Raw genomic sequence first — 23843 nt, 5'->3', positions numbered from 1 at the left:
TTGCTTTCACGGGGGGAGGGAGGGTGGGAACGGGTTCCTGACGATATGTACCCAGAACCACCCGCGACAATGTTTTAGCCCCATCAGGCATTGGGATATCAACCCAGAATTCCAATGGGCAGCGGAGACTGCGGGAACTGTGGGATAGCTACCCACAGTGCAACGCTCCGGAAGTCGACGCTTGCCTCGGTACTGTGGAAGCGCTCCGCCGAGTTAATGCACTTAATGCACTTAGAGCATTTTCTGTGGGGACACACACACTCGAATATATAAAACCGATTTCAAAAAAACCGACTTCTATAAATTCGACCTAATTTCGTAGTGTAGACATACCCTTACATAGTTTGCAGATGATACCAAGCTGGGAGGGGTTGCAAGCGCTTTGGAGGATAGAATTAAAATTCAAAATGATCTGGACAAACTGGAGAAATGGTCTGAAGTGAATAAGATGAAATTCAATAAGGACAAATGCAAAGTATTCCATTTAGGAAGGAACAATCAGTTGCACACATACGAAATGGGAAATGACCGCCTAGGAGGAAGTACTGCAGAATGGGATCTGGGGATCACAAGCTAATATGAAACAACAATGTTACACTGCTGCAAAAAAAGCGAACATCATTCTGGGAGTATTAGCAGGAGTGTTGTAAGCAAGACACAAGAAGTAATTCTTCCGCTCTACTCTGCACTGATTAAGCCTCAACTGGAGTATTGTGTCCTGTTCTGGGTGCCACATTTCAGGAAAGATGTGGACAAATTGGAGAAAGTCCAGAGAAGAGCAAAAAAAATTATTAAAGGTCTAGAAAACATGACCTATGAGGGAAGACTGAAAAAATTGGGTTTGTTTAGTCTGGAGAGGAGAAGACTGAGAGGGAACATGATAACAGTTTTCAAGTACATAAAAAGTTGTTACAAGGAGGAGGGAGAAAAATTATTCTCCTTAACCTCTGAGGATAGGACAAGAAGCAATGGCTTAAATTGCAGTAAGGGAGGTTTAGGTTCGACATTAGGAAAAACTTCCTGTGAGGGTGGGTAAGCACTGGAATAAATTGCCCAGGGAGGTTGTGGAACGAAATCATTATTGGAGAGTCTTAAAAGCAGGTCAAACAAACACCTGTAAAGGATGGTATAATACTTAGTCCTTCCATGAGTGCAGGGGAGATGACCTCTCAAGGTCCCTTCCAGTCCTATGATTCCATAAGAATAGAATAGAACGTGTGAATTAATTCTTGGTGCAGTGAAAAGTGCCAAACAATTTACCTTCTACACTTTTCCCCCCTCAGGGAGACCAATCTAGATACAAATGGTTGTGGTATAATAATTTGGCTTTAATTTAGCTGGATGATCCGGTAGTTAAAATATGTAGAAGCCTTAAACACAAATTTTGACAAGTGGATGGGCCCATGTGGAACTCCTGTCATGGAAATCAATGGGAGGTTCGCCCAAGCCAGGCTTGCAGGATCCGGTTCTGCATGAATTATCTGCAGGGCATTCTTTGTGGCTTTGCCATGAAAATTAATGGAACTTAAAAAAAAAAAATCAGTTACAACACGACAGTTCATAGATTGCAAACGTGAATGATGGTATCTTCACAATTAATGATTATGAGAGAGCAGCTGAACAGTTCAGTTCATTATGGCTGGTTTAATTCCCAGGCTATGTGTAAGCACAGCAGGTGATTGGGGCTGTCTTATCCTTAGCGTGACAAGGTGGGTGAAGCTGAGTATGAGAAAGACAAGGTAGAGGAGGTAATATCTTTTATTGGACCAACTTCTATTGGTGAGAGAGACAAGTTTTTGAGTTTACTCAGAGCTTTTCTTCAGGTCTGGGAAAGGTACTCCCAGCAAAACACAAGGTGGAACCGAATCTTTAGCATAAGTAGTTTGCATATATTGTAAGGGATCATTCAAGATAGAGTGTTCCATTCTGCAGTCATAGGACAAGAAGAGGGGGTTAGTGAATTACATATTGTTGTAATAAGCCATAAATCCAGTTTCTTTACCAGACGTGAAGAAGAGCTCTGTGTGGCTCAAAATCTCTCTCACCAACAGAAGTTGGTCCCATAAAAGATATTACCTCACCCACCTTGTCTCTCTAATACCCTGGGACCAACATAGCTACAGCTGCACGACATATATTATGCTTAGTGTGTCTATCTAGTGATTGCACTTTGAAAACTCTGACTAATGCCTTTTACTTTGTAAAATCCTGCTCCCCAATGAGAGCTGCAGATCTCAGGGCAGCAATATTCATGTGGCAAAGCAGATCTTGTGGCAAGGGGGGACCTGGAAGAAGGAGGGCTCCTCTTTACTATCCAGTACATACACGATCAGCAAACTTCTCAAGAATGTCCAAGGAGAAAATGGCTGCAGTTTAGTGTTATATAAATTGGGACTTTAGTGTACATGAAGGATGTTGGATTGAGACTTGGAGACCACGGGACTGCATTCTCCACTGTCTTGAAGCCTAGCTTGCACCTATACCTGTGCAAATCAGGACAGTAGCATTTTACCCTTTGCCCAGTGTCGGTGACTACACAAGATACAAGGCAGTGATGAATCAGGCCCTGGAGTCCTTTATTTGTATATAGAGCAAGCACAAAACAGGCACAGTGATGCAAGCTTCCCTAGCACTTCCCTGACAATTAACCCTCGCCCTGCTCCAGGGGGGGTTCACCTCTAGAAGACATATCAGTCTTAGCGGTTCCTGTGATCTAATCTATATCAAAGCACCTCTTGCCATAGTACTTGCACAACACATCCTATATCTCTGCTGAGTCTGCTACCAAGGGCATTAGTTAGCGCTCATAGTGATGGATTTGTAGTGTGAACAATTGCCAGCTACGAGTTGAACCGAGTACAATGCCTAGCGCAGTGGGGCCCTGATCCCTGTCTGGGGCTCCTGGATGCTACCTCAAAACATATGATAACTCATTTCACCTAGGTCAGGGGTGGCCAAACGTACTGGTCCTCCGAGCCGCATATGACCATCTTTAGTTCGAGAGCAGAGGCACATCTGCTGGGGTCTTGGGCTTCCGCACCCCCAATTTTTGCCAGGGTTTGCTGGCCCCACTCGGTCACATGGTGCTGCTGGGCCCGGCAAGCTGGGAGCTGCGGGGCTGGGCCGTGGGGAGAGGCAGTGGCAAACAGCTGGGAGCTGCAAGAAGAGCTGCTGCTTTTGCTGCTGCCTCTCCCCATGGAGCTAAAGCCCTGCAGCTCCTAGCCCTTTGCTGCTGTCTCTCCATGCAGAGCTAACACCTGGGGGCTGCAAGGAGGGTGGCTCAGGGTAAGAGGGGGGCGTGACTCAAGCTGTTGTGGGGGCTAAACCTTTAAATTGTGCCCCCCCCCCACTCTCAGCAGGTGCCAGTTGCCTCTGGCAGAAGCCCCTAGCCCCACCATCCTGCCACAATGCAGAATCCCCAAGCTCCCCCCCAAGTCTGGTAGGCAGAGAATGCAGGGGTGGTGGGAGCTCCGCAAGCCACACTAACTGTAAGAGAGCCGCATACGGCTCTCGAGCTGCAGTTTGGACACCCCTGACCTAGGGCAACAAGCAGCCATCAGCTGGTAGCACCTTCCCTTAAGTGCCAACCTAATACAAACAAGTTACTTAGACGTGAAAGGATCTGTCTCCCTTCAGCAAAGCCCTGGGTCATCCTTTTCCTCAGTCATAGTTAACTTGAGCTCCTAGATATGATGTGACTGGTGCATGGTAATCATATGGCAAAGTTTTAAGCAAGTGCTAATAAGCATCAAGGTTAAGATTTAACTACAAATCCAAGATGTCTAAGATACATGGTTTATCCCAAGATTGAAACCATATATGTAGCTAAGATGAAATATACCGCAGTGTTCTTTCCCTCTTACATGTGTGCTGGAGACTGACAGGTATTACTTCCCTAATGAGGTTTCCTGATCAGATCTTGCTGCATTAGGATCTTGTATTGGAAAGTAACAGAAAGTGCATATGAACCAGACTGTGAGTGCTGCATCATTTTACTGGTAACCAAATACAACAAAAAATGAAGACTTAAGAATTAGAAACCTTACGTCTTTGTTATATAGAGCGTTATCTCAGGGCAAGCTTTGGCACTTGCCTGCTTTTGTGCCCTTATATTTATTCTTATCTTGCTTCATTTTTATTATTAAAAAATCTTGTAGCTATATTACAGAACTATATATGCAAACTCTACCAGTGTTGCCAACTTTTGCCATTTTTAGTGTTGCAATGATCTCGTGTTTTTCTCAAAGCCCCAGCTCGTGGAGTCATGTTATTTCATCAGCTTTCATTAAATAAAAAAGCAAGTTTCTAGCCCTCATTGTTGTGAAGAAAAGTTGAAAACATGACTTACACACACCCCACAGCCTTAAAAACCAGAAGGCAAATAAAGAGAATCCCAAATGTGTTATAATTTTTAAAAGTCAAATGATTTTAAAGGAACCTCATGATGTTTGGGGCCTGGTTTAAGATTTGTGATAATTTGAGGTTGGCTATACTTTGTTTCAGAATATTGCAAACAAATTCAATTTTATGTCAGAAATATAGTCCAAACACTGGTGAAATAAATGTATGCCCTATGGGTGGAAGTTCCAGAGGGAAAGAGCTCTCTACTCTGTTCATTGGTAAAAAGGGAAAAGAGCTGCCACAGAGAGCTTCATTTGCGTAGGCTATTTACCCACAATTCCTCTAGTGACACTTGGGGAATCACCATAACTAGACATGAACTTGGAATTGGGGGTAGTAGGCTCCCAGAGAGGCTAGAACTCATTTCTAAGTAGTCAGAACACTGCTCAAGCTCCTACATATATCTGGCTTCCCTCCTGTGGGGAGATCAGCGTAACAGATGATTCAGAGAACAGCCACAGAACCAAGTAGACTCCAGTGATACCTTGTCTGTCTAGCACCTTAATAAAGCTGAATTGCTAAGCTGAGTCAAGTGGTGAAGCCTCCAGGAGGAACAAGACAAACAGCTCCTCTGGGATGGGAGATAGGCCTGCAGAGAGACACTAGGATGATTGGTACTTGCTGATCCTAGCTGTAAGGGGGGTCTAGTGGATGAGTGAGGTGGTGTGGCCAAGGGACTGTTACCTGTAGGATGTTCAGATTAGTGGGTGGGAAGGGAGTTGGATGGACTACTGCCAAAGCCACAGGAAAGGGGGGCAAGGAGTATTTGATTCTTTATATGCATATCTGTTCAGTTGCTGGGTTTTCCCTGGTTCATAACTGTGTCCCCTTCGTCATCATGCAGATTGACTTGTTTGTACACAATCCTGGAGGTGCTCGTGAGTGGGGAAATTCAGTCTCCTAAGGGCACCCCGGAAGGTGAGTTTAGTTTTACCACATTCCTGGGTGGGGGCTTGAGCTGGTTTAATTATGTGTCAAGAGGGTCTGGGACCCTAAATAGATTGAACCTGGCCCTAGCGGCCCCAGCTCAGAGCAGAACCACAGCGTGGTAGGGGCTGTCGGCAGTACTTACCAATCGCCAGGTTCGGTGTAGCCGCTCTGCTTGCCATGCTGTCTCTGTCCCACCCTGCAGCCACTTCACAGGTTGCCCACTCTGAGGCCAGGAGCGTGTACTTCTGACACCTTAGGTCCAAGCGATGTAGCACAGCTCTCAGACACCAGGCAACGGGGGGACCTTGTTGACTTCAAGCCACCTTTCCACCCTCCCAATACTGGGCAGCCACAGGGGTTGCAACAGCACCCAGCGTAACAAAGGCAGCCCTGAAGGCCCGTCTCAGTTACAGCAGCCTGGAATCTAGGCCCTGCTTCATACTGAGGCCCACCCCAGCCCCGCTCCTGGCACGCTTCCTATGCCTTTAGCTTGTGAGGGGGCCTTCGGAAGGTAGCCTTACAGCTGTTTTTGATTATGTCTGAATCAGGAGGAATCCTCCCCCAGCTGGACATAGAGCTCTTAAGGCCTCTTTATAGCTCTCTAGACCTTACCATGTTAAGAGCTCCGTGTACAGAGAAAGCCAGTTCCAGTGCACCACAATAAGAAGCTTTAGGGCCTCACAAATTCCAGAGATATGTCACCATCTATTGGCACCTTATCTATTAACTAACTAATATTTACAGACATCACCTTTATGCAGCAGTCCAGTTACAGGTGCTGTACATATACACAGTATCAGACAATCCCTACTATGAAGGCATTACGATCTCCACAAACAAGACAAACACAGGGTGAGAAAGAAAAAATGGATCTGTTTGCAGGATCTTAATGTCAACGTTTTGCATTTAAATAAAAGGAATAAAGAAAGAGACTAAACACTTTAACAAGCAAATAAGAATTTTGATTGGAAGATTCAAGGTGACGATAAGGATGAAAAAGTTGCTCCCAGGATGGGATTTAATTCAAGCTTCCAGTGGTCTTTATTCACATTGTTTCTGTAAGCATAGAGGACAAAATTACCTGCAACAAAATTATGTTTTAAATAAAATAATTACTAATCCCAGCCAGCTCTGGTAGTCAGAAAGATTGAGATTTCAAACCAAAATGCCCGGGGGAGGGGGAAAAGCAAGCCCGTTAATTTGTTTGTTAAATATTTGCAAACTGTCACATCAATAATGCATAATAAGAAAATCCTGGTGTTCCAGAACCAATGCACACTACAAAGCCACACAATATTACACCTAAGCCATTATCAGCAGCGCATTTAGAAAAAGGCTAATGTAGTGCCACTCTTTAAAAAAGGGAAGAAGGAAGATCCTGGGAACTACAGGCCAGTCAGCCTCACCTCAGTCCCTGGAAAATTCATGGAGCAGGTCCTCAAAGAATCAATCCTGAAGCACTTGCATGAGAGGAAAGTGATCAGGAACAGCCAGCATGGATTCACCAAGGGAAGGTCATGCCTGACTAATCTAATCGCCTTTTATGATGAGATTACTGGTTCTGTGGATGAAGGGAAAGCAGTGGATGTATTGTTTCTTGACTTTAGCAAAGCTTTTGACACGGTCTCCCATAGTATTCTTGTCAGCAAGTTAAGGAAGTATGGGCTGGATGAATGCACTATAAGGTGGGTAGAAAGCTGGCTAAATTGTTGGGCTCAACGGGTAGTGATCAATGGCTCCATGTCTAGTTGGCAGCCGGTATCAAGTGGAGTGCCCCAAGGGTCGGTCCTGGGGCCAGTTTTATTCAATATCTTCATAAATGATCTGGAGGATGGTGTGGATTGCACTCTCAGCAAATTTGCGGATGATACTAAACTGGGAGGAGTGGTAGATACGCTGGAGGGGAGGGATAGGATACAGAAGGACCTAGACCAATTGGAAGATTGGGCCAAAAGGAATCTGATGAGGTTCAATAAGGATAAGTGCAGGGTCCTGCACTTAGGACGGAAGAACCCAATGCACAGCTACAGACTAGGGACCGAATGGCTAGGCAGCAGTTCTGCGGAAAAGGACCTAGGGGTGACAGTGGACGAGAAGCTGGATATGAGTCAGCAGTGTGCCCTTGTTGCCAAGAAGGCCAATGGCATTTTGGGATGTATCAGTAGGGGCATAGCGAGCAGATCGAGGGACGTGATCGTTCCCCTCTATTCGACATTGGTGAGGCCTCATCTGGAGTACTGTGTCCAGTTTTGGGCCCCACACTTCAAGAAGGATGTGGATAAATTGGAGAGAGTCCAGCGAAGGGCAACAAAAATGATTAGGGGACTGGAACACATGAGTTATGAGGAGAGGCTGAGGGAGCTGGGATTGTTTAGCCTGCAGAAGAGAAGAATGAGGGGGGATTTGATAGCTGCTTTCAACTACCTGAAAGGGGGTTCCAAAGAGGATGGCTCTAGACTGTTCTCAATGGTAGCAGATGACAGAACGAGGAGTAATGGTCTCAAGTTGCAGTGGGGGAGGTTTAGATTGGATATTAGGAAAAACTTTTTCACTAAGAGGGTGGTGAAACACTGGAATGCGTTACCTAGGGAGGTGGTAGAATCTCCTTCCTTAGAGGTTTTTAAGGTCAGGCTTGACAAAGCCCTGGCTGGGATGATTTAACTGGGAATTGGTCCTGCTTTGAGCAGGGGGTTGGACTAGATGACCTTCTGGGGTCCCTTCCAACCCTGATATTCTATGATTCTATGATTCTATGATTTATTATTATAATAGATGAAAAACAAGCTTCCTGGCTGAAAAACAAGATCAATTGGAGCTCAAGCTATTTCCTTATAGTCTAAGAGCTGTAATTAAAATGCAGAATATATGCTCCTCAAAAGAAATTATGAAAAAAACCTGCCTTATTGCAATCAGCATACACCTTCCAGCTCAGAGGCAGCAGCCATAGAGGAGGCAATGTGCCCCCTGAATTCAGTTTTCTCTGCATCAGGGGCCCGATTCAGAGCCCATTGAAGTTAATGGAAATCAGGCCATGGGACTGCAGGATGAGAAGCCTCAAATGTATGTAGCTTGCACTGAGCTGGCCAGTTTAGATTATGAATTGGTTAGAGTCTAGCAGATGCAAATTGGCCTTAAATCACAATGTTCTTTCCTGGCCTTAAAAGCTATGACTGTAAGGATGTGAAAGCGGGTTCAAAAGATTCAGTTCAATTTAAAGTCTATTACAATAACTGAATATCAATAGATCAGGACACCTGAGGAGTTGCACTTTTACACAGTACAATGATAATTTCCAATACACAGCCCAATATTGCAGGTTAACATTGACTTCTCCCAGGAGTTTTATCAGAACAGGGCCTGCTGGACTGGCTCTATATATTATAATCAAGCTCTGAAACCATCCTGCAAGTGCTGAGTGCCCACTTGTTATGCTTTTCCATATGCTATGGGCAAGCAGAGACCTTCAGTTTAACTAACCTTTACTGTATATTAGAAGAACAACAAAAGAGGAAAAAGGAAGGTCTGCATGAGAGAGACAAAGTTGTGTTTGTCTCTCTCCTGTAACTGGCTGCATCTGAACCTAAAATGGCAGCTGCATCTGTAGCAGGGTCTTCACTCAATTTAAAGGTACATTGCACACAAATCAAACTGCAAGAGATCCAGTTTACAACTGCCACCCTAGATGTCTTGGGAGTTGTCGGCACTTAGTAATTTGCAGACAGTTGCTCAGCACCTTACAGGCATGGGGTTTTATTTTGTTCAGACAAATAAGTGACTACTGAGTTCTAGAAATCTCTTGCTAGCTCTAGATAAACTACAGTACATTGTCTTTTGATGTTTAATCCCAATCCCCATGAGATCTATAATACCACATACACAGTGCAAATTGGTTCATCAGATCGGTTTCTCAAAGGAACCTAGCTGAATCTCACTCTTGGATGAAGACAGTGCCTTTTAAAAGTGACCCTGGTTCTAATGATTTGCTTAGTTTACTCTGTTTAAGGTTCTGTGGCATGAGTGTGCTTAGACTGAGACCGAGGGAGCAAGAATGGGAAACCATGACTAAGAAGATGGAAGTGTCGACAGTTTGACAGCATGAACCAGGGGGAACCAGATGAGAAGCCCAGAACAATAGAGGAGATTGAAGAGATGAAATAAACATGGGGATGGATGTCACCATTAATAAAAATCAGGAGAGCAGTCAAACCAATGAAGAATAAGGCTCTCGAGGAGTGAACAATCAACTGCTAAGAGAGATCTACAACACACAGAAGTGGAGGAAATGGCTTGGGAGAGTCAGAACTCAGGCAGAAGGCGGCACAGTGCTAGAAAGCTAGAGAAAGGTTATCGTCCAGTGCAAAAAGGAAGGAGGGGCAAATACAACAGTGTTAGAGCACCCAGGATATATTCTGTTCTGAGTGATGCAACCCAAGTGAGACCAGTGCACACTGGTATAACAGAGAGCAGAATTTAACTGATTTAATAGTTGGGTGTGAATGGATAATTTCATGCAGAAGAACACGAGGCTCTAATGGTCTGATGGGGAAAAGGGAGCATCATGTGTATTAGGAATTCTTATTTCTGAGGGGGTTTGTTTTAGTTGCTTCTTTTAAAAACTCTCCTTTCAGATACACCAGTGTACTCAGCAGGAATTTAGAACATCTAGTTTTGAGTGGACTATATCCGTCGTTTCAGAGTCTGACAGCCTTTTGCATACTAAGGCTATGAAGTAAAGCTTACAGTCCTAGACTGGTTAGCAACCAAGGGAGGGTCTCTTTAAGAATGCCCTCAAAAGGCATACAATTGGTTCATTTCCATGTTGATCAGCTGAGCCGGGCATGTAATGCTCTGGGAATGAGCAATTTTTTCTTAACACAGTGATTGTTTTATTTCCTGTAAGTTCTGTAATACATTGTGATCGCCTGTCAAGGCAAAGCATGAGACAGGATTCCGCATTATTCATTTGAGAAGCACTTGCAAGAGAGATGAATTTAGATGCCCGCATTAGGAAATGGTTGGTTTGCTTCAATAATCAAGTGATGTTATCATTACTATTAATCTAGTTTAGTTATGAGTATCTTATTTTTTAGAAGAATCTTTTTTTAATAAATACCTATGGTAATTCAAGAGGGCTCACAACATTTGCAACTCTGGAGATGCATGCGGGAAAGCAAATACCTGGCGGTTCAAAGTGGCAGAACAGTTAATGGTCTTTAATCAACAGGTTTCAGAGTAGCCGCCCTGTTAGTCTGTATTCGCAAAAAGAACAGGAGTACTTGTGGCACCTTAGAGACTAACAGATTTATTAGAGCATAAGCTTTTGTGAGCTACAGCTCACTTCATTGGATGCATAGAATGGAACGTATAGTAAGATATATATATATATATATATATATAAATGTATACACATACAGATAAGTTGGAAGTTACCATACAAACTGTGAGAGGCTAATTAATTAAGATGAGCTATTATCAGCAGGAGAAAAAAAACTTTTTGAGTGAAATCAAGATGGCCCATTTAGACAGTTGACAAGAAGGTGTGAGGATACTTAACATGGGGAAATAGATTCAATATGTGTAATGACCCAGCCACTCCCAGTCTCTATTCAAACCCAAGTTAATGGTATCTAGTTTGCATATTAATTCAAGCTCAGCAATTTCTCTCTGGAGTCTGTTTTTGAAGCTTTTCTGCTGCAAAATTGCCACCCTTAAATCTTTTACCAAGTGGCCAGAGAGGCTGAAGTGTTCTCCTACCGGGTTTTGAATGTTATGATTCCTGATGTCAGATTTGTGTCCATTTATTCTTTTGCATAGAGACTGTCCGGTTTGGCCAATGTACGTGGCAGAGGGGCATTGCTGGCACATGATGGCATATATCACATTGGTAGATGTGCAGGTGAATGAGCCCCTGATGGTGTGGCTAATGTGATTAGGTCCTATGATGGTATCACTTGAATAAATATGTGGACAGAGTTGGCATCGGGCTTTGTTGCAAGGATAGGTTCCTGGATTAGTGTTTTTGTTGTATGATGTGTGGTTGCTGGTGAGTATTTGCTTCAGGTTGGGGGGCTGTCTGTAAGTGAGGACTGGTCTGTCTCCCAAGATCTGTGAGAGTGAGGGATCATTTTTCAGGATAGGTTGTAAATCTTTGATGATGCACTGGAGAGGTTTTAGTTGGGGGCTGAAGGTGATGGCTAGTGGCGTTCTGTTATTTTGTTTGTTGGGCCTGTCCTGTAGTAGGTGACTTCTGGGTACTCTTCTGGCTCTGTCAATCTGTTTCTTCACTTCAGCAGGTGGGTATTGTAGTTTCAAGAATGCTTGATAGAGATCTTGTAGGTGTTTGTCTCTGTCTGGGGGATTGAAGCAAATGTGGTTGTATCGTAGAGCTTGGCTGTAGACAATGGATCGTGTGGGGTGATCTGGATGGAAGCTGGAGGCATGTAGGTAAGTACCGCTGTCAGTAGGTTTCTGATATAGGGTGGTATTTATATGACCATCGCTTATTAGCAAAGTAGTGTCCAGGAAATGGACCGCTTGTGTGGATTGGTCTAGGCTGAGGTTGATGGTAGGATGGAAATTGTTGAACTCATGGTGGAATTCCTCAAGGGCTTCTTTTCCATGGGTCCAGATGATGAAGATGTCATCAATATAGCGCAAGTAGAGTAGGGGCTTTAGGGGACGAGAGCTGAGGAAGCGTTGTTCTAAGTCAGCCATAAAAACTGTGGGGGCCATGCGGGTACCCATAGCAGTGCCACTGACTTGAAGGTATATATTGTCCCCAAATGTGAAATAGTTGTGGATGAGGACAAAGTCACAAAGTTCAGCCACCAGGTTTGCCGTGACATTATCGGGGATAGTGTTCCTGATGGCTTGTAGTCCATCTTTGTGTGGAATGTTGGTGTAGAGGGCTTCTACATCCATAGTGGCCAGGAGGGTGTTATCAGGAGGATCACCGATGGATTGTAGTTTCCTCAGGAAGTCGGTGGTGTCTCGAAGATAGCTGGGAGTGCTGGTAGCATAGGGCCTGAGGAGGGAGTCTACATAGCCAGACAATCCTGCTGTCAGGGTGCCAATGCCTGAGATGATGGGGCGTCCAGGATTTCCAGGTTTATGGATCTTGGGAAGCAGATAGAATGCCCCTGGTCAGGGTTCTAGGTATGTGTCTGCACAGATCTGTTCCTGTGCTTTTTCAGGGAGTTTCTTGAGCAGATGGTGTCATTTCTTTTGGTAATCCTCAGTGGGATCAGGCACAGGAACAGATCTGCACAGGGGTATTCTATCTGCTTCCCAAGATCCATAAACCTGGAAATCCTGGACGCTACTTGAGTAAAGTAGCTTGAGCACACTAAGGCGAGCTCCCTGTCGCCATGAAGACAAGCCCATAGTGCTGCTGTTGAAATCATTTCACAATAGTGACTGTTGTGCTTCTGAACTAGAGGGCATGTCTGGCCACAATTAGCAGCCACGGCAGTTGCCATGGAACTGTGCTGCCTGATTTAAGCTTCCATTTAAAAAAAGTTTCTTGTGATTGTGAAGATAAACTTGTGAAGGTGAAGAGGAGGAAAAGACCCTCATATCTCAATTGGATGTTAACTCTGAAACCTAAAGATGGCCATTCAATATCAACCCCATCAGCTGTCTGACAGCTGATCATTTTAGCAGAAACATCCAGCAAACGTGCTTCGCTCGCAAGCCCATTCTGTCTCACAGGCCTCCCCCGGAGGGGACATTTAGTATGCCTCTAACACAGGCACTGCTGCACTGAGTGTATCATTCATTTTCACATTTGATGCATTATAGTTGTTGCATTTCAATTGAAATGAGTCTGAATTTCTGACTCACTGCATCAGTGCAGTGGAACCATTTCTTCAGGAACCTTTCTGCAGAATTCAACTCCAGCTTGCTGCAGAGTCATGGTGCAATAGTTAAAGATACTGGCTTAGTAGCCCTGAAGCCCTCTATAGCCACAGGGCAGGTACACTTGGGCAGTAACAGTGAACAGTCCTCCAGGCTGCCCCACTCAGTAACATTTTGAGTCTGCTGGTTTTTCCTTGGGAAAGCTAAGAGAGGCCCCTAATTGGCACCTCTAGGTCAGTCTTGGTGTCATGAATTCTTTAGTGTAATTTGTAAGCTATTACTTGCCACGCTTTGGGAATTTTCTCTTTAAAACAGTTTACAATCCCTGTAGCAGTCCCCTTTAATGTTTTTTCCAAAAGGTCTGGAGTCCGCCACTATTTAATCAGCTGACCTTTCCAGGTCTACAATCTCATTTTCTCTTGGGTTAATGTGCCACAATGACTTCAAGCTACTTAAGAGCATTTTGTTTATCGGAAAGTTGGGAAGACCTTGGTTGCAGGGACCTTTCTCCCCACCTCTACTTGTGCATACCACACGTGACTCTCCTTGCCAGGAAGTCCTCCACCTTCTTACACAGCATCTGAGGTCAAATCACACGCAGTGACAAATTCTATTGGCTCCTCTTTCCCTGTCACAATTGAATTAGTTCCTAATGTATTGCCCAGGAAATAGATGTCTTAGTAGACAGGCCCAGCACAAAAGCCAAGCAAGCCTCCCCAGCTCCTGTGCCTCAACCTCATTCAGGTGGGATTAGCTCTAGGGTTGAGAGACAGGTTAGCCCCCCATGCCCATTCACTCTCTAGGCTTATAGCCAAAGCTGCCATTTAGTGCTAGTTGGGTTAGGTGATGAACCCCTGTCTGCTGGCATGAGACCCAACAAGACAGTGCCTTGCCCAGTGGGCAGTACACAGCTGTATTATCATGCACTATATATGCAGCACCATAGATGGGAACAGCACTTCACAGACAGCTAAGAGACAGGGGTCAGACTTCCAGCTGCTGTAAATTGACATAATGCCATTGACATCAATGGAGCTACGCCAAGTTACACTAAGTGAGGATCTAGGGTCTGATTCTAAAGGGATTTAGAAGCAGCTAGGTGCCTAATAGGATTTTCAAAAGTGCCTAGGCACTAACAGCCAGTGAAATCAACGGGAGTTAGGCATGTGGACACTTTTGATAACCCCTCCAGCACCTAAATACCCTTTAAAAATCTGGCCCTTGACCTGTGGTACAGTCCACGTTAGAGGAGGCATGCTGTGACATGGGGAGAGATTACATTCGACAAGGTGGGATGGGAATGGGAGGGAGGTTTGCTCACTAGAAGAGCCCCAACATTACTTGTTTTCATATTAGACAAATTATGTTCTGTTGCGCTGGCATGGGAATGTGACACAGTGCTGGAAAGAGAGTTGAAAGAGGTGGGGTTCTGCATACGAAGTGGCTTGTGTATAATGAATGAGCAGCCTGTTTTTGGTCTGGTTCTGTGTTGCCAAGTCTTGTGATATTTTTCCCAAAGCCCCCATTGGTGGAATCAAGAGACTGCATGCAAATCTCAGCCATCCTTTTACAAAAACTAAATAAGTTTCTAGACCTCCTGGCTGCACAAAGAAGCTTGACCTAAGTTCAACCTAAAAACTTGAAAACTAGAAGACCAATCCCAAGAACCCCACATTTATTTATTAATTTTTAAAAAACTATGGTTTTTAAGCCATCTCATGAATCTTTTGGGTCTAACTTATGATTTTTGAATTCTTTGGGTTTGCCATACTGCTGGTTGTGCCTATGTTTTCCAAAGCAAATCTGTCAAACAGCAGTTAGTGCAAGTGAAGAGACGATTCTGCAAGGGAATCATCATCAGGATACAACCCTGTAAAATCTGCTACAGAATTCTACCATAATGGTCCAAACCACTGCCGTTTATATTAATACCATTCTGACAGTAACTTGGCCCATTGCTCTGGAATCCAGTGGTGTTTTTTCCACAAGGGTACACCGAACCAGAACAGGAACAACACCCTGCCAGTGCCATGGAGGAAGGGAAGCATGTGGCAGGAGTGAAGAAATTAGAGCCTCAATTTGCTCACACTAGAAGGATGAATGTTGTTATTCTTTCCTAAAAGTAATGGTAATGGCTCAGAGCCTGACAGGTTTATTCAAGAAAGCTTCTGTTGACCAAAATGGGAGTTTGTCTGTGTGATGGCTGTGTGAAAAACTGAGTAAGGGCTTCACGATTTGGCTCATTGTTTACAGCTCATAGTCTTTATCTCTGAAGGAATCCTGGGTTGGAAACCAATCCAGATCAGCTCTAGCTCCTGAGCACTGGAACTGGAAATGGACCGGGTTTGTTTTCCATGTGTGACCAGCAAGCTGAGCTCCCTCAACTCTCACTGAAATCAAAATACAATTCAAATTGATTTCTGGGAGTGGGAAGGTGCTAAACACTGTGCAGAATTGGGCCTTCAATCTTTGACCCTTAATGCATTTTAAGGAGACCAGGGCCTTACTGGGGTTATACTGATGTAAAACTGGAGCCAGGCAGTGTTGACTGCTGGATGTTGCACACCTTTTCCCCTCCTGGATTGTTCCAATTCATATAAATAATCCCCTGCTGGGTCTGCAGGGTCAGGCCCCAGTTAGTACAAGTGGTTTATTATATCATTTCATGAGTCTACAGTAATTTTAATGGCGCACACAAAAACAATGAACAACTCTTATTATTTTGCCCTAATGTTATCATGATGGCTTGGTACACAGAGAAGTTTGGAATGGTGCAATTTGGCATCTGAAATGTACAGATTCATATCACATGTTAAATGTATCTTTTATGAGTTTGGAATGATGCCTGTAATTTAAACTCAGAGTGTGCGACATCCTCTGCTAATGCTGCCAAGGAGCTAAAAAACATTTGAAAAAGGAGCTTTTGGAGGAGATGCGGCTTTTAAGAAAGCCTCATTTGGCCACTAGCCTCTTCCTCTTGCAAATCAGTTGTCAGTACGCAGCCTGCTGATCGCTTCCCTAGGAAAGTGCTCCAATAATTTTCAATTGCTTTTTACTCTGCATAAGCCCTGAAACTCCAAACTGCTTCCAAATTCAAAGCTCATAAAAATGTAAATGATCCGATAATTTCAACTTGAGTCTGCTCAGTGTGGCTGGAGCTTGTCCTTCATTCCACCACTTTTCGGGGAGGAGGTGGGGGGGAGAAGAGGAAGAAGAAGGTCCGTTTATTAGTGCTTCACTTTGGAAGTGAGTCAAATAGCATCATAGCAGAGCACTTCAGCAGTCGCTGAGCTGATTCTCAATGTATCATAAAAAAAGATTAGGAAGGCAAGAAGATTGCCTTGAGGGGAAAGAACCAACAGAGTCATGGTAAGAGGAGATTAATATGAAAAGAAGCAAAGGGCATAATCCTGAACTGGGCTCTGAAGAGTGGGCTGGGTGATCGAATAGATGGTTTTGTATATCCTTTACTCACTGGTGAGACATAGCTTCCTCTGGGGTGGAACCCAGCAGCTGTTCAACAGCGCACAGAACATTAGCTAAAACATATACAGAACCATTGCAGCTATGCAATGGTTTAGAACAGGAACTGAAGGTAAACATCAGACCCAATTGAAATTGCAGAAGAAATGAAGGCAAGCAGAATGCAATTATCTGGGAACTAAGTAATTTGGTCATCTCTCATGAAATGTGCCCTGAGTCTGGACAGCATCCCTATTTAACACAGCTCTTAAGCACATCAAGTTAAGCTAAGAGTTGTCCAAAATAGGACTGGGATTAAGCACGTGTATCAGCACTTTCCTGAATTGGGGCCACAATGGCCACCTTTGCGATCAAGGCCTGACTTCTGTATCATTTGAAAGATGAAAGTCTCTTTGAAAGTCTATTCACTATAAATCTGCCTCATCTGCAAAGTATTCTAAGAAAATGTGCTGAGAGCACTGTCACAGCTAAAAGGCTGTGATACGCCCTTGCCACCTGAGACCGCAGAGCCTGGGGGAAGGGGGGGCACCTTCCTGGCCATTTTGCTAGACCAATAATTATGAGCTTATTTCTAGCCCGAGCAAGAAAACTTGTCCTCATACAAGCTAGAAAAATTGGATAATTATATCACAGTTCTGCTAAAATAGCTATTTCCCGAATCTGGTACTGAGGCACAAAAGAAAAGACACACCTTTGATGAAGTTAAAAAGAAAACTACACGAGCAAAATAAATACCTGATGCAGTGTTCTGCCTTGGTAGGCTGAAAACTGAATAGGATAATAAAGTGCATCCTTGTTTAACCCTCCGCAGGGTGCCTGGAATTTTACAGAAATTGTTGCAACATTTCTCCCAGTGGGGAACAACTGAAGCATAGGATGAGATGCATCAAAAAGAGCTATATCCTAACCTGAAGGGGCAAGGGTATAATGTAATACCAAATGCCCAGTAAGGTTTTACTACTTAGCAAGGAGTCTGGGTCTATGGGATTAAAACATAACCAGTTCTTTAACTGTAGCTTATTGAAATAGGTCATGAGGCTGCAAAGCCCACTAAAAACTCTGTACATGAGACAGATTAGACTAGTGGTTCTCAACTTTTTTTGGACCAGGACTCATTTGTAAACATTGAGGGCCAGTCCCAATGCTGTAAATAGCTAAGTAGAAAATACACAAGTATTTTGGCCCCGAAAGATGTATTACTCTCTACACGGCCCCATCAATTCCTCCCGCCTGCTGCCTTGCGCACACAGCCCTAGCCCTGTCACGGACCCTGCAAGGGCTGTAGCCTCCCTCTGCCTTTATTCCTCACCCACCGCGTGGTGCTCTGTACAGCCTCCCCAAGAACATGGTACCAGCCTGCAGTGGAGTGCAGTCCTGGAGCCTCTATCTCTGCCCCCTGTTGCCCCCAATGTTCTGCTGGGTGCTGTGCCTAGCTGCCCCCAAGCTGCCCAACTGTGCCAACTTCTCAGAAAAGGCCGAACGCGGCATGCCCCAGCCCTGGCTCCCAAGCGAGCCCTGCGGCACTACCAGCAGGGCTAGAATGTGCATGGCCAGCCCCAGCTGTACTGCAAGCGCCCAGTGCATCGGGCAGGGCGCTGCGGGGCCCAGACACCTGCGGAACACCAGGTGCATTGGCTGCAAGAGCACCCAGTGGGGACTCTCACCTTCCCCCAGCTCCCCTTGGACGCCAGCCCCTCAGGATTCACGGTGTCTGCCACTGCCTTCTGAGGCAGGAATAATCCCCCTTTCTTTCCCCCAGTGCTTACCAGCTGCCCCCGGTCAGGAAGGGGCTGCTCAGGAGCATCCTCCCTCTCGGAGCTGCTGCAGCCCAAGGCCGGGTGATGAAGGTGGGGACGCTGAAAGTTACTGGGGCTGGGTGGGAGATCGATGAAGCTCCCTCCTGCCAGGCTGCCCTTGCTTTCCTTGTCTGCAGATCTCCAGCTCCCGCTCTCACACCTGTCTCCCCTCATCGGAGCCGCCACATGTCCTTCGGGTTGCCAACTTTCTAATTGCTGAAAACCAAACGCTCTTGCCCTCCATGTGGCTCCAGCCACAGCTGCTGCCTCTTCCCACCCCGAGTGGTGGAGGCCGGTTACTGTGGCCCAGCCGAACGTTTAGTGTCCAGCCAGCTGTGCTGACTGGACGCTGCCAGATTCCCTTTTCGACCGGATGTTCCTGTAGAACCCTACATGTCCTCTGAGCAGCAGGCCGCTTGCAATGCAGCTGGGCAAAGGTCACCATGCACATGGCAGAAACCGGTGGCTGGGCCAGTGGTGCCTGCCATGTCCCTTCCTGAGCCAGGCAGCTGGGGGGGCTGCGATGGAGGAACGCTGCTCCCCAGTGCAGTCTTTTCCATAACTCTTCACATGCTGCATTCGATTGGCTAATGGGTGGCACCCGCATGTTTAAATAACTTTATTGGTATGCACAGCATTAACATACGGCAAAGTGCAAGAGGCATCTGTTTTAAAAAACTGTATGCACAATATGATCCATTTTTAAAGTTTGCGACCCTTTCGTGCATTCTGGGTTGTGACCCCTGGGTTGAGAAACGCTGAATTAGACAGACAGATTGCACTGTGCACATCTTGTAGGGTCGTTTCTGGGGGACATTTTGTCCTGCAACATTTCATTGCCCATTATTACATGTGGATCTGGAGGTAGAAACCATAAACCAAGACCCCTTGTAATATGTAACAATGGGGGCAAACTGCCCAGAAAAAAAGTCACATTATGAAATCTTCCATGATTATACATAACTTTTCCCGACCTTACTGATGACACGGAAACCTCCTACCAATCATTCCACCAAATTGTTCTTCAGTAAATTCCATCCTATTCTCCCAAATGCCTACATAAATCAGCGGTGTTGTCTCACAGTCTAGTGTACATACTTCCCCCTGCTGCTAAATATACATTTAAAGCCAGTCACAGAAAATATTTTATTGGCTAGAAAGGGTGCTCTGATTTAAAATTACATTGTATTTATTTGTAATAGTGCCTTTAATACTAGGGGAGCTTTCCCAGGCAGTTTTACACAATTTTCAGACCCCTTGTTTGGGGAAAAGGGGGATATTTCTTCAATTTACTAGGAAGATACATTTCGAGTGAGAGGCCAGAATGCAAAAACCCTGTCCCCGAACCTCCTTCCTCTTAATGTGCTCTGTTTAAAAAAAACAACCAAGCCCAACCCACAGTCATGTTATAGCTTTGTTTTCCGGGGAGCGAGCCTGATCTCATTCCCATTACTCGGCATCTCTTTCTTTTCTGCTTCTTCTTTTGTCAGTTCTTCGGGATCCACGGTAACGTAGAAGTATCCCATGATGGAGAAAATGATACACACGGCAAAGAGAAGGCAAGCGAACAAGACAAACTCAGCCCACTGGAGAAGAAAAAGAACAACGCTGTGAGGACCCCGTGCCTAATGTGGAGGGCATCACACTTCATTTTAAAGTGGCTCTTTAAAAGCAGTACCTTGACTTCCAAGAGTGTTTATGATGGAAGTCATGAGTGTCGTTTCTTGCAAGCCACTTAGAAGCCTGCCTTACATATACCATGCTAATTATAAACAGATGGATTATAGATAAAACTAATTGGACCAATCAGATTAGTTTAATTAGGGCTTCTCCTCAGAAGTGTGCCCTGTCTGCTTCCACCCTTTTCAATGAATGGGAACACACTCTAAAACCTTATGGGCTAGGCAAAAATCTATTCTGTTCCCCGTGTGTTTGAATTTAGTGTTAAATTTTAACTAGAAATCAATCCCAACCAGAACCTTTTCTGCAAGCCCCACAGGATACTGACAGTCTGCAGAAAACGATAACCAAATCCAACCCCGACTGATCCAGACCAACAGGGACAGCTACCCCTCGGGGGCTAGTGGGGCTCAGCCTGACCAATAATGACACAGTTGTGTTGTGTGACGGGTGGACTGGAGGTTGCAGTACCCTTTGCTGCCTCCGGAGATCTGCTGGTGGGGCTAGAGATAGCTGCACAGCCCCAAGAGGCGGCAGTATGCTTGGCTGCCACCAGCAGGGTGCAGGCAGCCGAGGCAAAACCCAGGGATTAACAGACTTCTGGGAGAGTGCTGCAGCTCAGGCCCACCGAGGCAGGGGATATGCAGCGTTCCGCACATGCCCCCGCTGCCTCTGCTCCAGCGACACTGCAGGTACTGAACACCAGCCACTACGGACCAATGAAATCACTGAGCAGTCTCAGCCCATCTCGGATTTGAACTGCCTGATTGGCTGGGGGGCCGAGAACCCCCTGCTCCTGCTGCGGCCAGTGGGGCGGCTGAGTGCTTGGGAAGAAAGCAATTGGGCCCTAAATCTACCAAATGCTTTGCTAGCGGAGACCTGGTCTTGGGATTCTGCCAATGTCCTGACCCCGATTCGAACGTGGCCAGTCATATTCAAAGCCATACCTGTTCCAGCAGCGCTGCTTGGGCAACAATGAGCACAATGACGTTTCCAAAGGCCACGGTGAGCAGCCAGCCTGCCTGAAGCACTGATTTCATGCTGATGGGAGCCTGAAAAGAACAACCCAGAGACCTGACAAGTGGGTTTCCCTTTGTTTTCGTGTTCAGCTGCTTTCCTTCCCTGTTATTTCCCGGGTTACAGGTATGTGGAGGGGTGGGCGCTCTAGTGACAGAGACAGGACTGAGGTTGGAGGAATTTTCCTCTCTACCATGGCCATTTTCTGCCAGGCCCATGGGTGCAAGGTGATTACCAAAGGGTAATTGTTCCCCATTCCTCCAAGCAGAGCACACCCCTGGTCCCAACCAGTGCCTGGATCATGAGCACAGGGGCTTTCCAGGATGTGTGTAAAGTGGGTCCAGGATGGGGTGTGTCGGGATAAAGCAGACATGTCTGGGACAGACCTGTGCCCCCTCTAGCCCCGTGGCTGCAAGCCCCATAGATTCATACATTTTAAGGCCAGAAATGATCATCTAGTCTGACCCCCTGCACAGCACAGGCCATAGAATTCAACCCAATCAATTCAACCGCTCTAGCCCAATACCTTGTGGTTGAGTCAGAGCCAAAAGACACCCCATCGTGACTGAAAGTCTCCCAACTGATGGAGAATTTACCACATCCCTTCGTAAACTGTCCCAATGGTTAATTATCTTCACGGTTAAAAATGTGTACCATAGTCCCAGTATAACTTTGTCTAACTTCGACTTCCAGGTGACTAGACCTTGTTATGCCTTTGTCTGCTAGATACCTTCTCTCCATATAAGCACCGATAGACCATGTTCAAGTCGCCTCTGGCCTTCTCTTTGCTAAGCTTGTCTAAGCTCCTTTAGTCTCTCATTGCAAGGCAAGTGTTCTTGCAGCTCTTTCTTGAACCCTCTTAAAATTTACAACATCCTTTTTAATGTGGGGACACTAAAACTGGACCCCACTGCTGTACACAGAGGCTATATAAGTAGATCTTCTTATTCCTACTCAGTATTCCACTATTTATACATCCAAGGACCACCCCCATTTCTCTAGTGAGAATCAAACTGAAAAGACAGGAAAGAGTTAAAAAGTAAGCTTTTAGAGCCCAAATCTCCCTTCCATTACACCCGTGTAACCCCAATAACTGCAGGGAGCGTGCACAGCTGTAAATGCAATGGGCCTACACATGAGTAGCAGCAAGGGCTCATTTGACCTCTAGATAACAGGTCAAATTATCTGCTGGTGTCAACTGCAGTCAGTAGAGCTGCACCAACTTGCACCCGCAGTGAACAGAGTCATTCATGTTATATTTTGGTTGCTGTCTCTATAAAATATGCACAAAAAATGTGAAGAAGAAAATCATCTTGGGGGAAACTGATGCTTTGGCATTTGGGTCCTTCCCCTTAAAAAGTGACTGGCCCAAATTCTGCTTGTTGTTTCAGTCCTGACTTGACGGGAGGTTGCCTGAGTATAGTTTAGAGCAGAATCTGGACCATCTACGTTAACCATTTCCCCAAGTCTGCCTCACAATCCCCAGTTTCTTATAACTGCAACCCAGTAATATTTTGCCCTCCTAAAGCATCCTTCATCCAGGGGTCTCAAGGCACTTTCAACGCTTGACTGAATTTAGCTTCACACCCCTTCTGTGAGATAGACGCATCGCTATCCCCAATGTAAGCTGAAGCACAGAGATGTTACCACTGTCATGCTCAAAGCCTTGTTACAAGTCAGTGGCAGAGGCAGGAATAGAGAAAAAAAGGAGTCAAGACTCATGGATTCTAAACTACAAGCCATCAATCCCAAGTACAACACCTGAGAATAAGAGAACGCTAGTCCCGTAATGGAGAACATCACTTCCCCGGCTGATATTAACAGGTACTGTGGCAATTGCCAAGCAATATGGATACTGTTGGCCAGGATATCTTCCATCTTCCGTGCTTCAACAGGGTTAGCAGAAGTCTAAGTGGGAAAATAAAAAGTCATGTTGATTCGCTGTTGAGATCTATATTACATTGGCTTACATGCAGAATTAACCAAAAACGGGTTTTCCTTTAAAGATTGAAGCAAAATCCTGCCCTTGAATTCTCTAGGTGAATCTGAACTGTGCTCTTCTTCTCTACTAGCAAAATTCTGGGTAAGTCAGGAGGAATCCCAATCTATTGCACAGATCCAAGAGAGGATTATTGTTCTAAACCTCTGCCAGACGGACCCAGACGGTTTATTGTAAATTCATTTACAGCGCTTTTATTTTGTTTTCCTAGATTTCAGGAAAATCTGCTCAAATTTAGAGAGAGAAAGATTTGAGTGGTAGAAAACACTGGGCTACACTGACTTAAAGTCAACAGCAAGCAACAGCAAACTCTGCTTTCAGGTAGGATATTATGTAGAACATAAATGAGCAGAAGATGCACTAAAGGGAGGCAAATCAAGAGAGTGTATTTTAGAAGGCTAAAAGGGGGGAGAAGGGTTCTAAAGAGGATGGATCTATTCTTCTCAGTGGTAGCAGATGACAGGACAAGGAGTAATGGTCTCAAGTTGCAATGGGGGAGGTTTAGGTTGGATATTAGGAAAAACTTTTGCACTCAGAGGGTGGTGAGGCACTGGAATGGGTTACCTAGGGAGGTGGTGGAATCTCCTTCCTTAGAGGTTTTTAAGGTCAGGCTTGACAAAGCCCTGGCTGGGATTATTTAGTTGGGGATTGGTCCTGTTTTGAGCAGGGGATTGGACTAG

At 45.2% G+C, this 23843-nt stretch overlaps 1 protein-coding gene across 5 annotated transcripts in view; it reads right to left on the bottom strand.

The window, feature by feature from the left end:
• Positions 1–19594: 19594 nt before the first annotated feature.
• SLC15A2 (solute carrier family 15 member 2) overlaps positions 19595–23843 on the bottom strand; it is a 71404-nt gene continuing 67155 nt past the window's right edge. For all 5 annotated transcript variants that reach the window (XM_073305083.1, XM_073305085.1, XM_073305086.1 and 2 more), the window contains 3 exons: positions 22926–23072; positions 21095–21199; positions 19595–20053 (listed from right to left, as the gene is read on the bottom strand). In XM_073305083.1, the coding sequence (XP_073161184.1) occupies positions 19874–20053; positions 21095–21199; positions 22926–23072 (432 nt within the window). In that variant the 3' untranslated portion in view covers positions 19595–19873. The remainder of the gene's footprint in view (positions 20054–21094; positions 21200–22925; positions 23073–23843) is intronic.

Source organism: Lepidochelys kempii, chromosome 11 (assembly GCF_965140265.1).
Source record: "Lepidochelys kempii isolate rLepKem1 chromosome 11, rLepKem1.hap2, whole genome shotgun sequence".
In the NCBI taxonomy this organism is placed as follows: Eukaryota; Metazoa; Chordata; order Testudines; family Cheloniidae; genus Lepidochelys; species Lepidochelys kempii.
The sequence above is the reverse complement of the archived record's forward strand: the minus strand, read 5'-3'. Positions and strand labels throughout refer to the sequence as shown.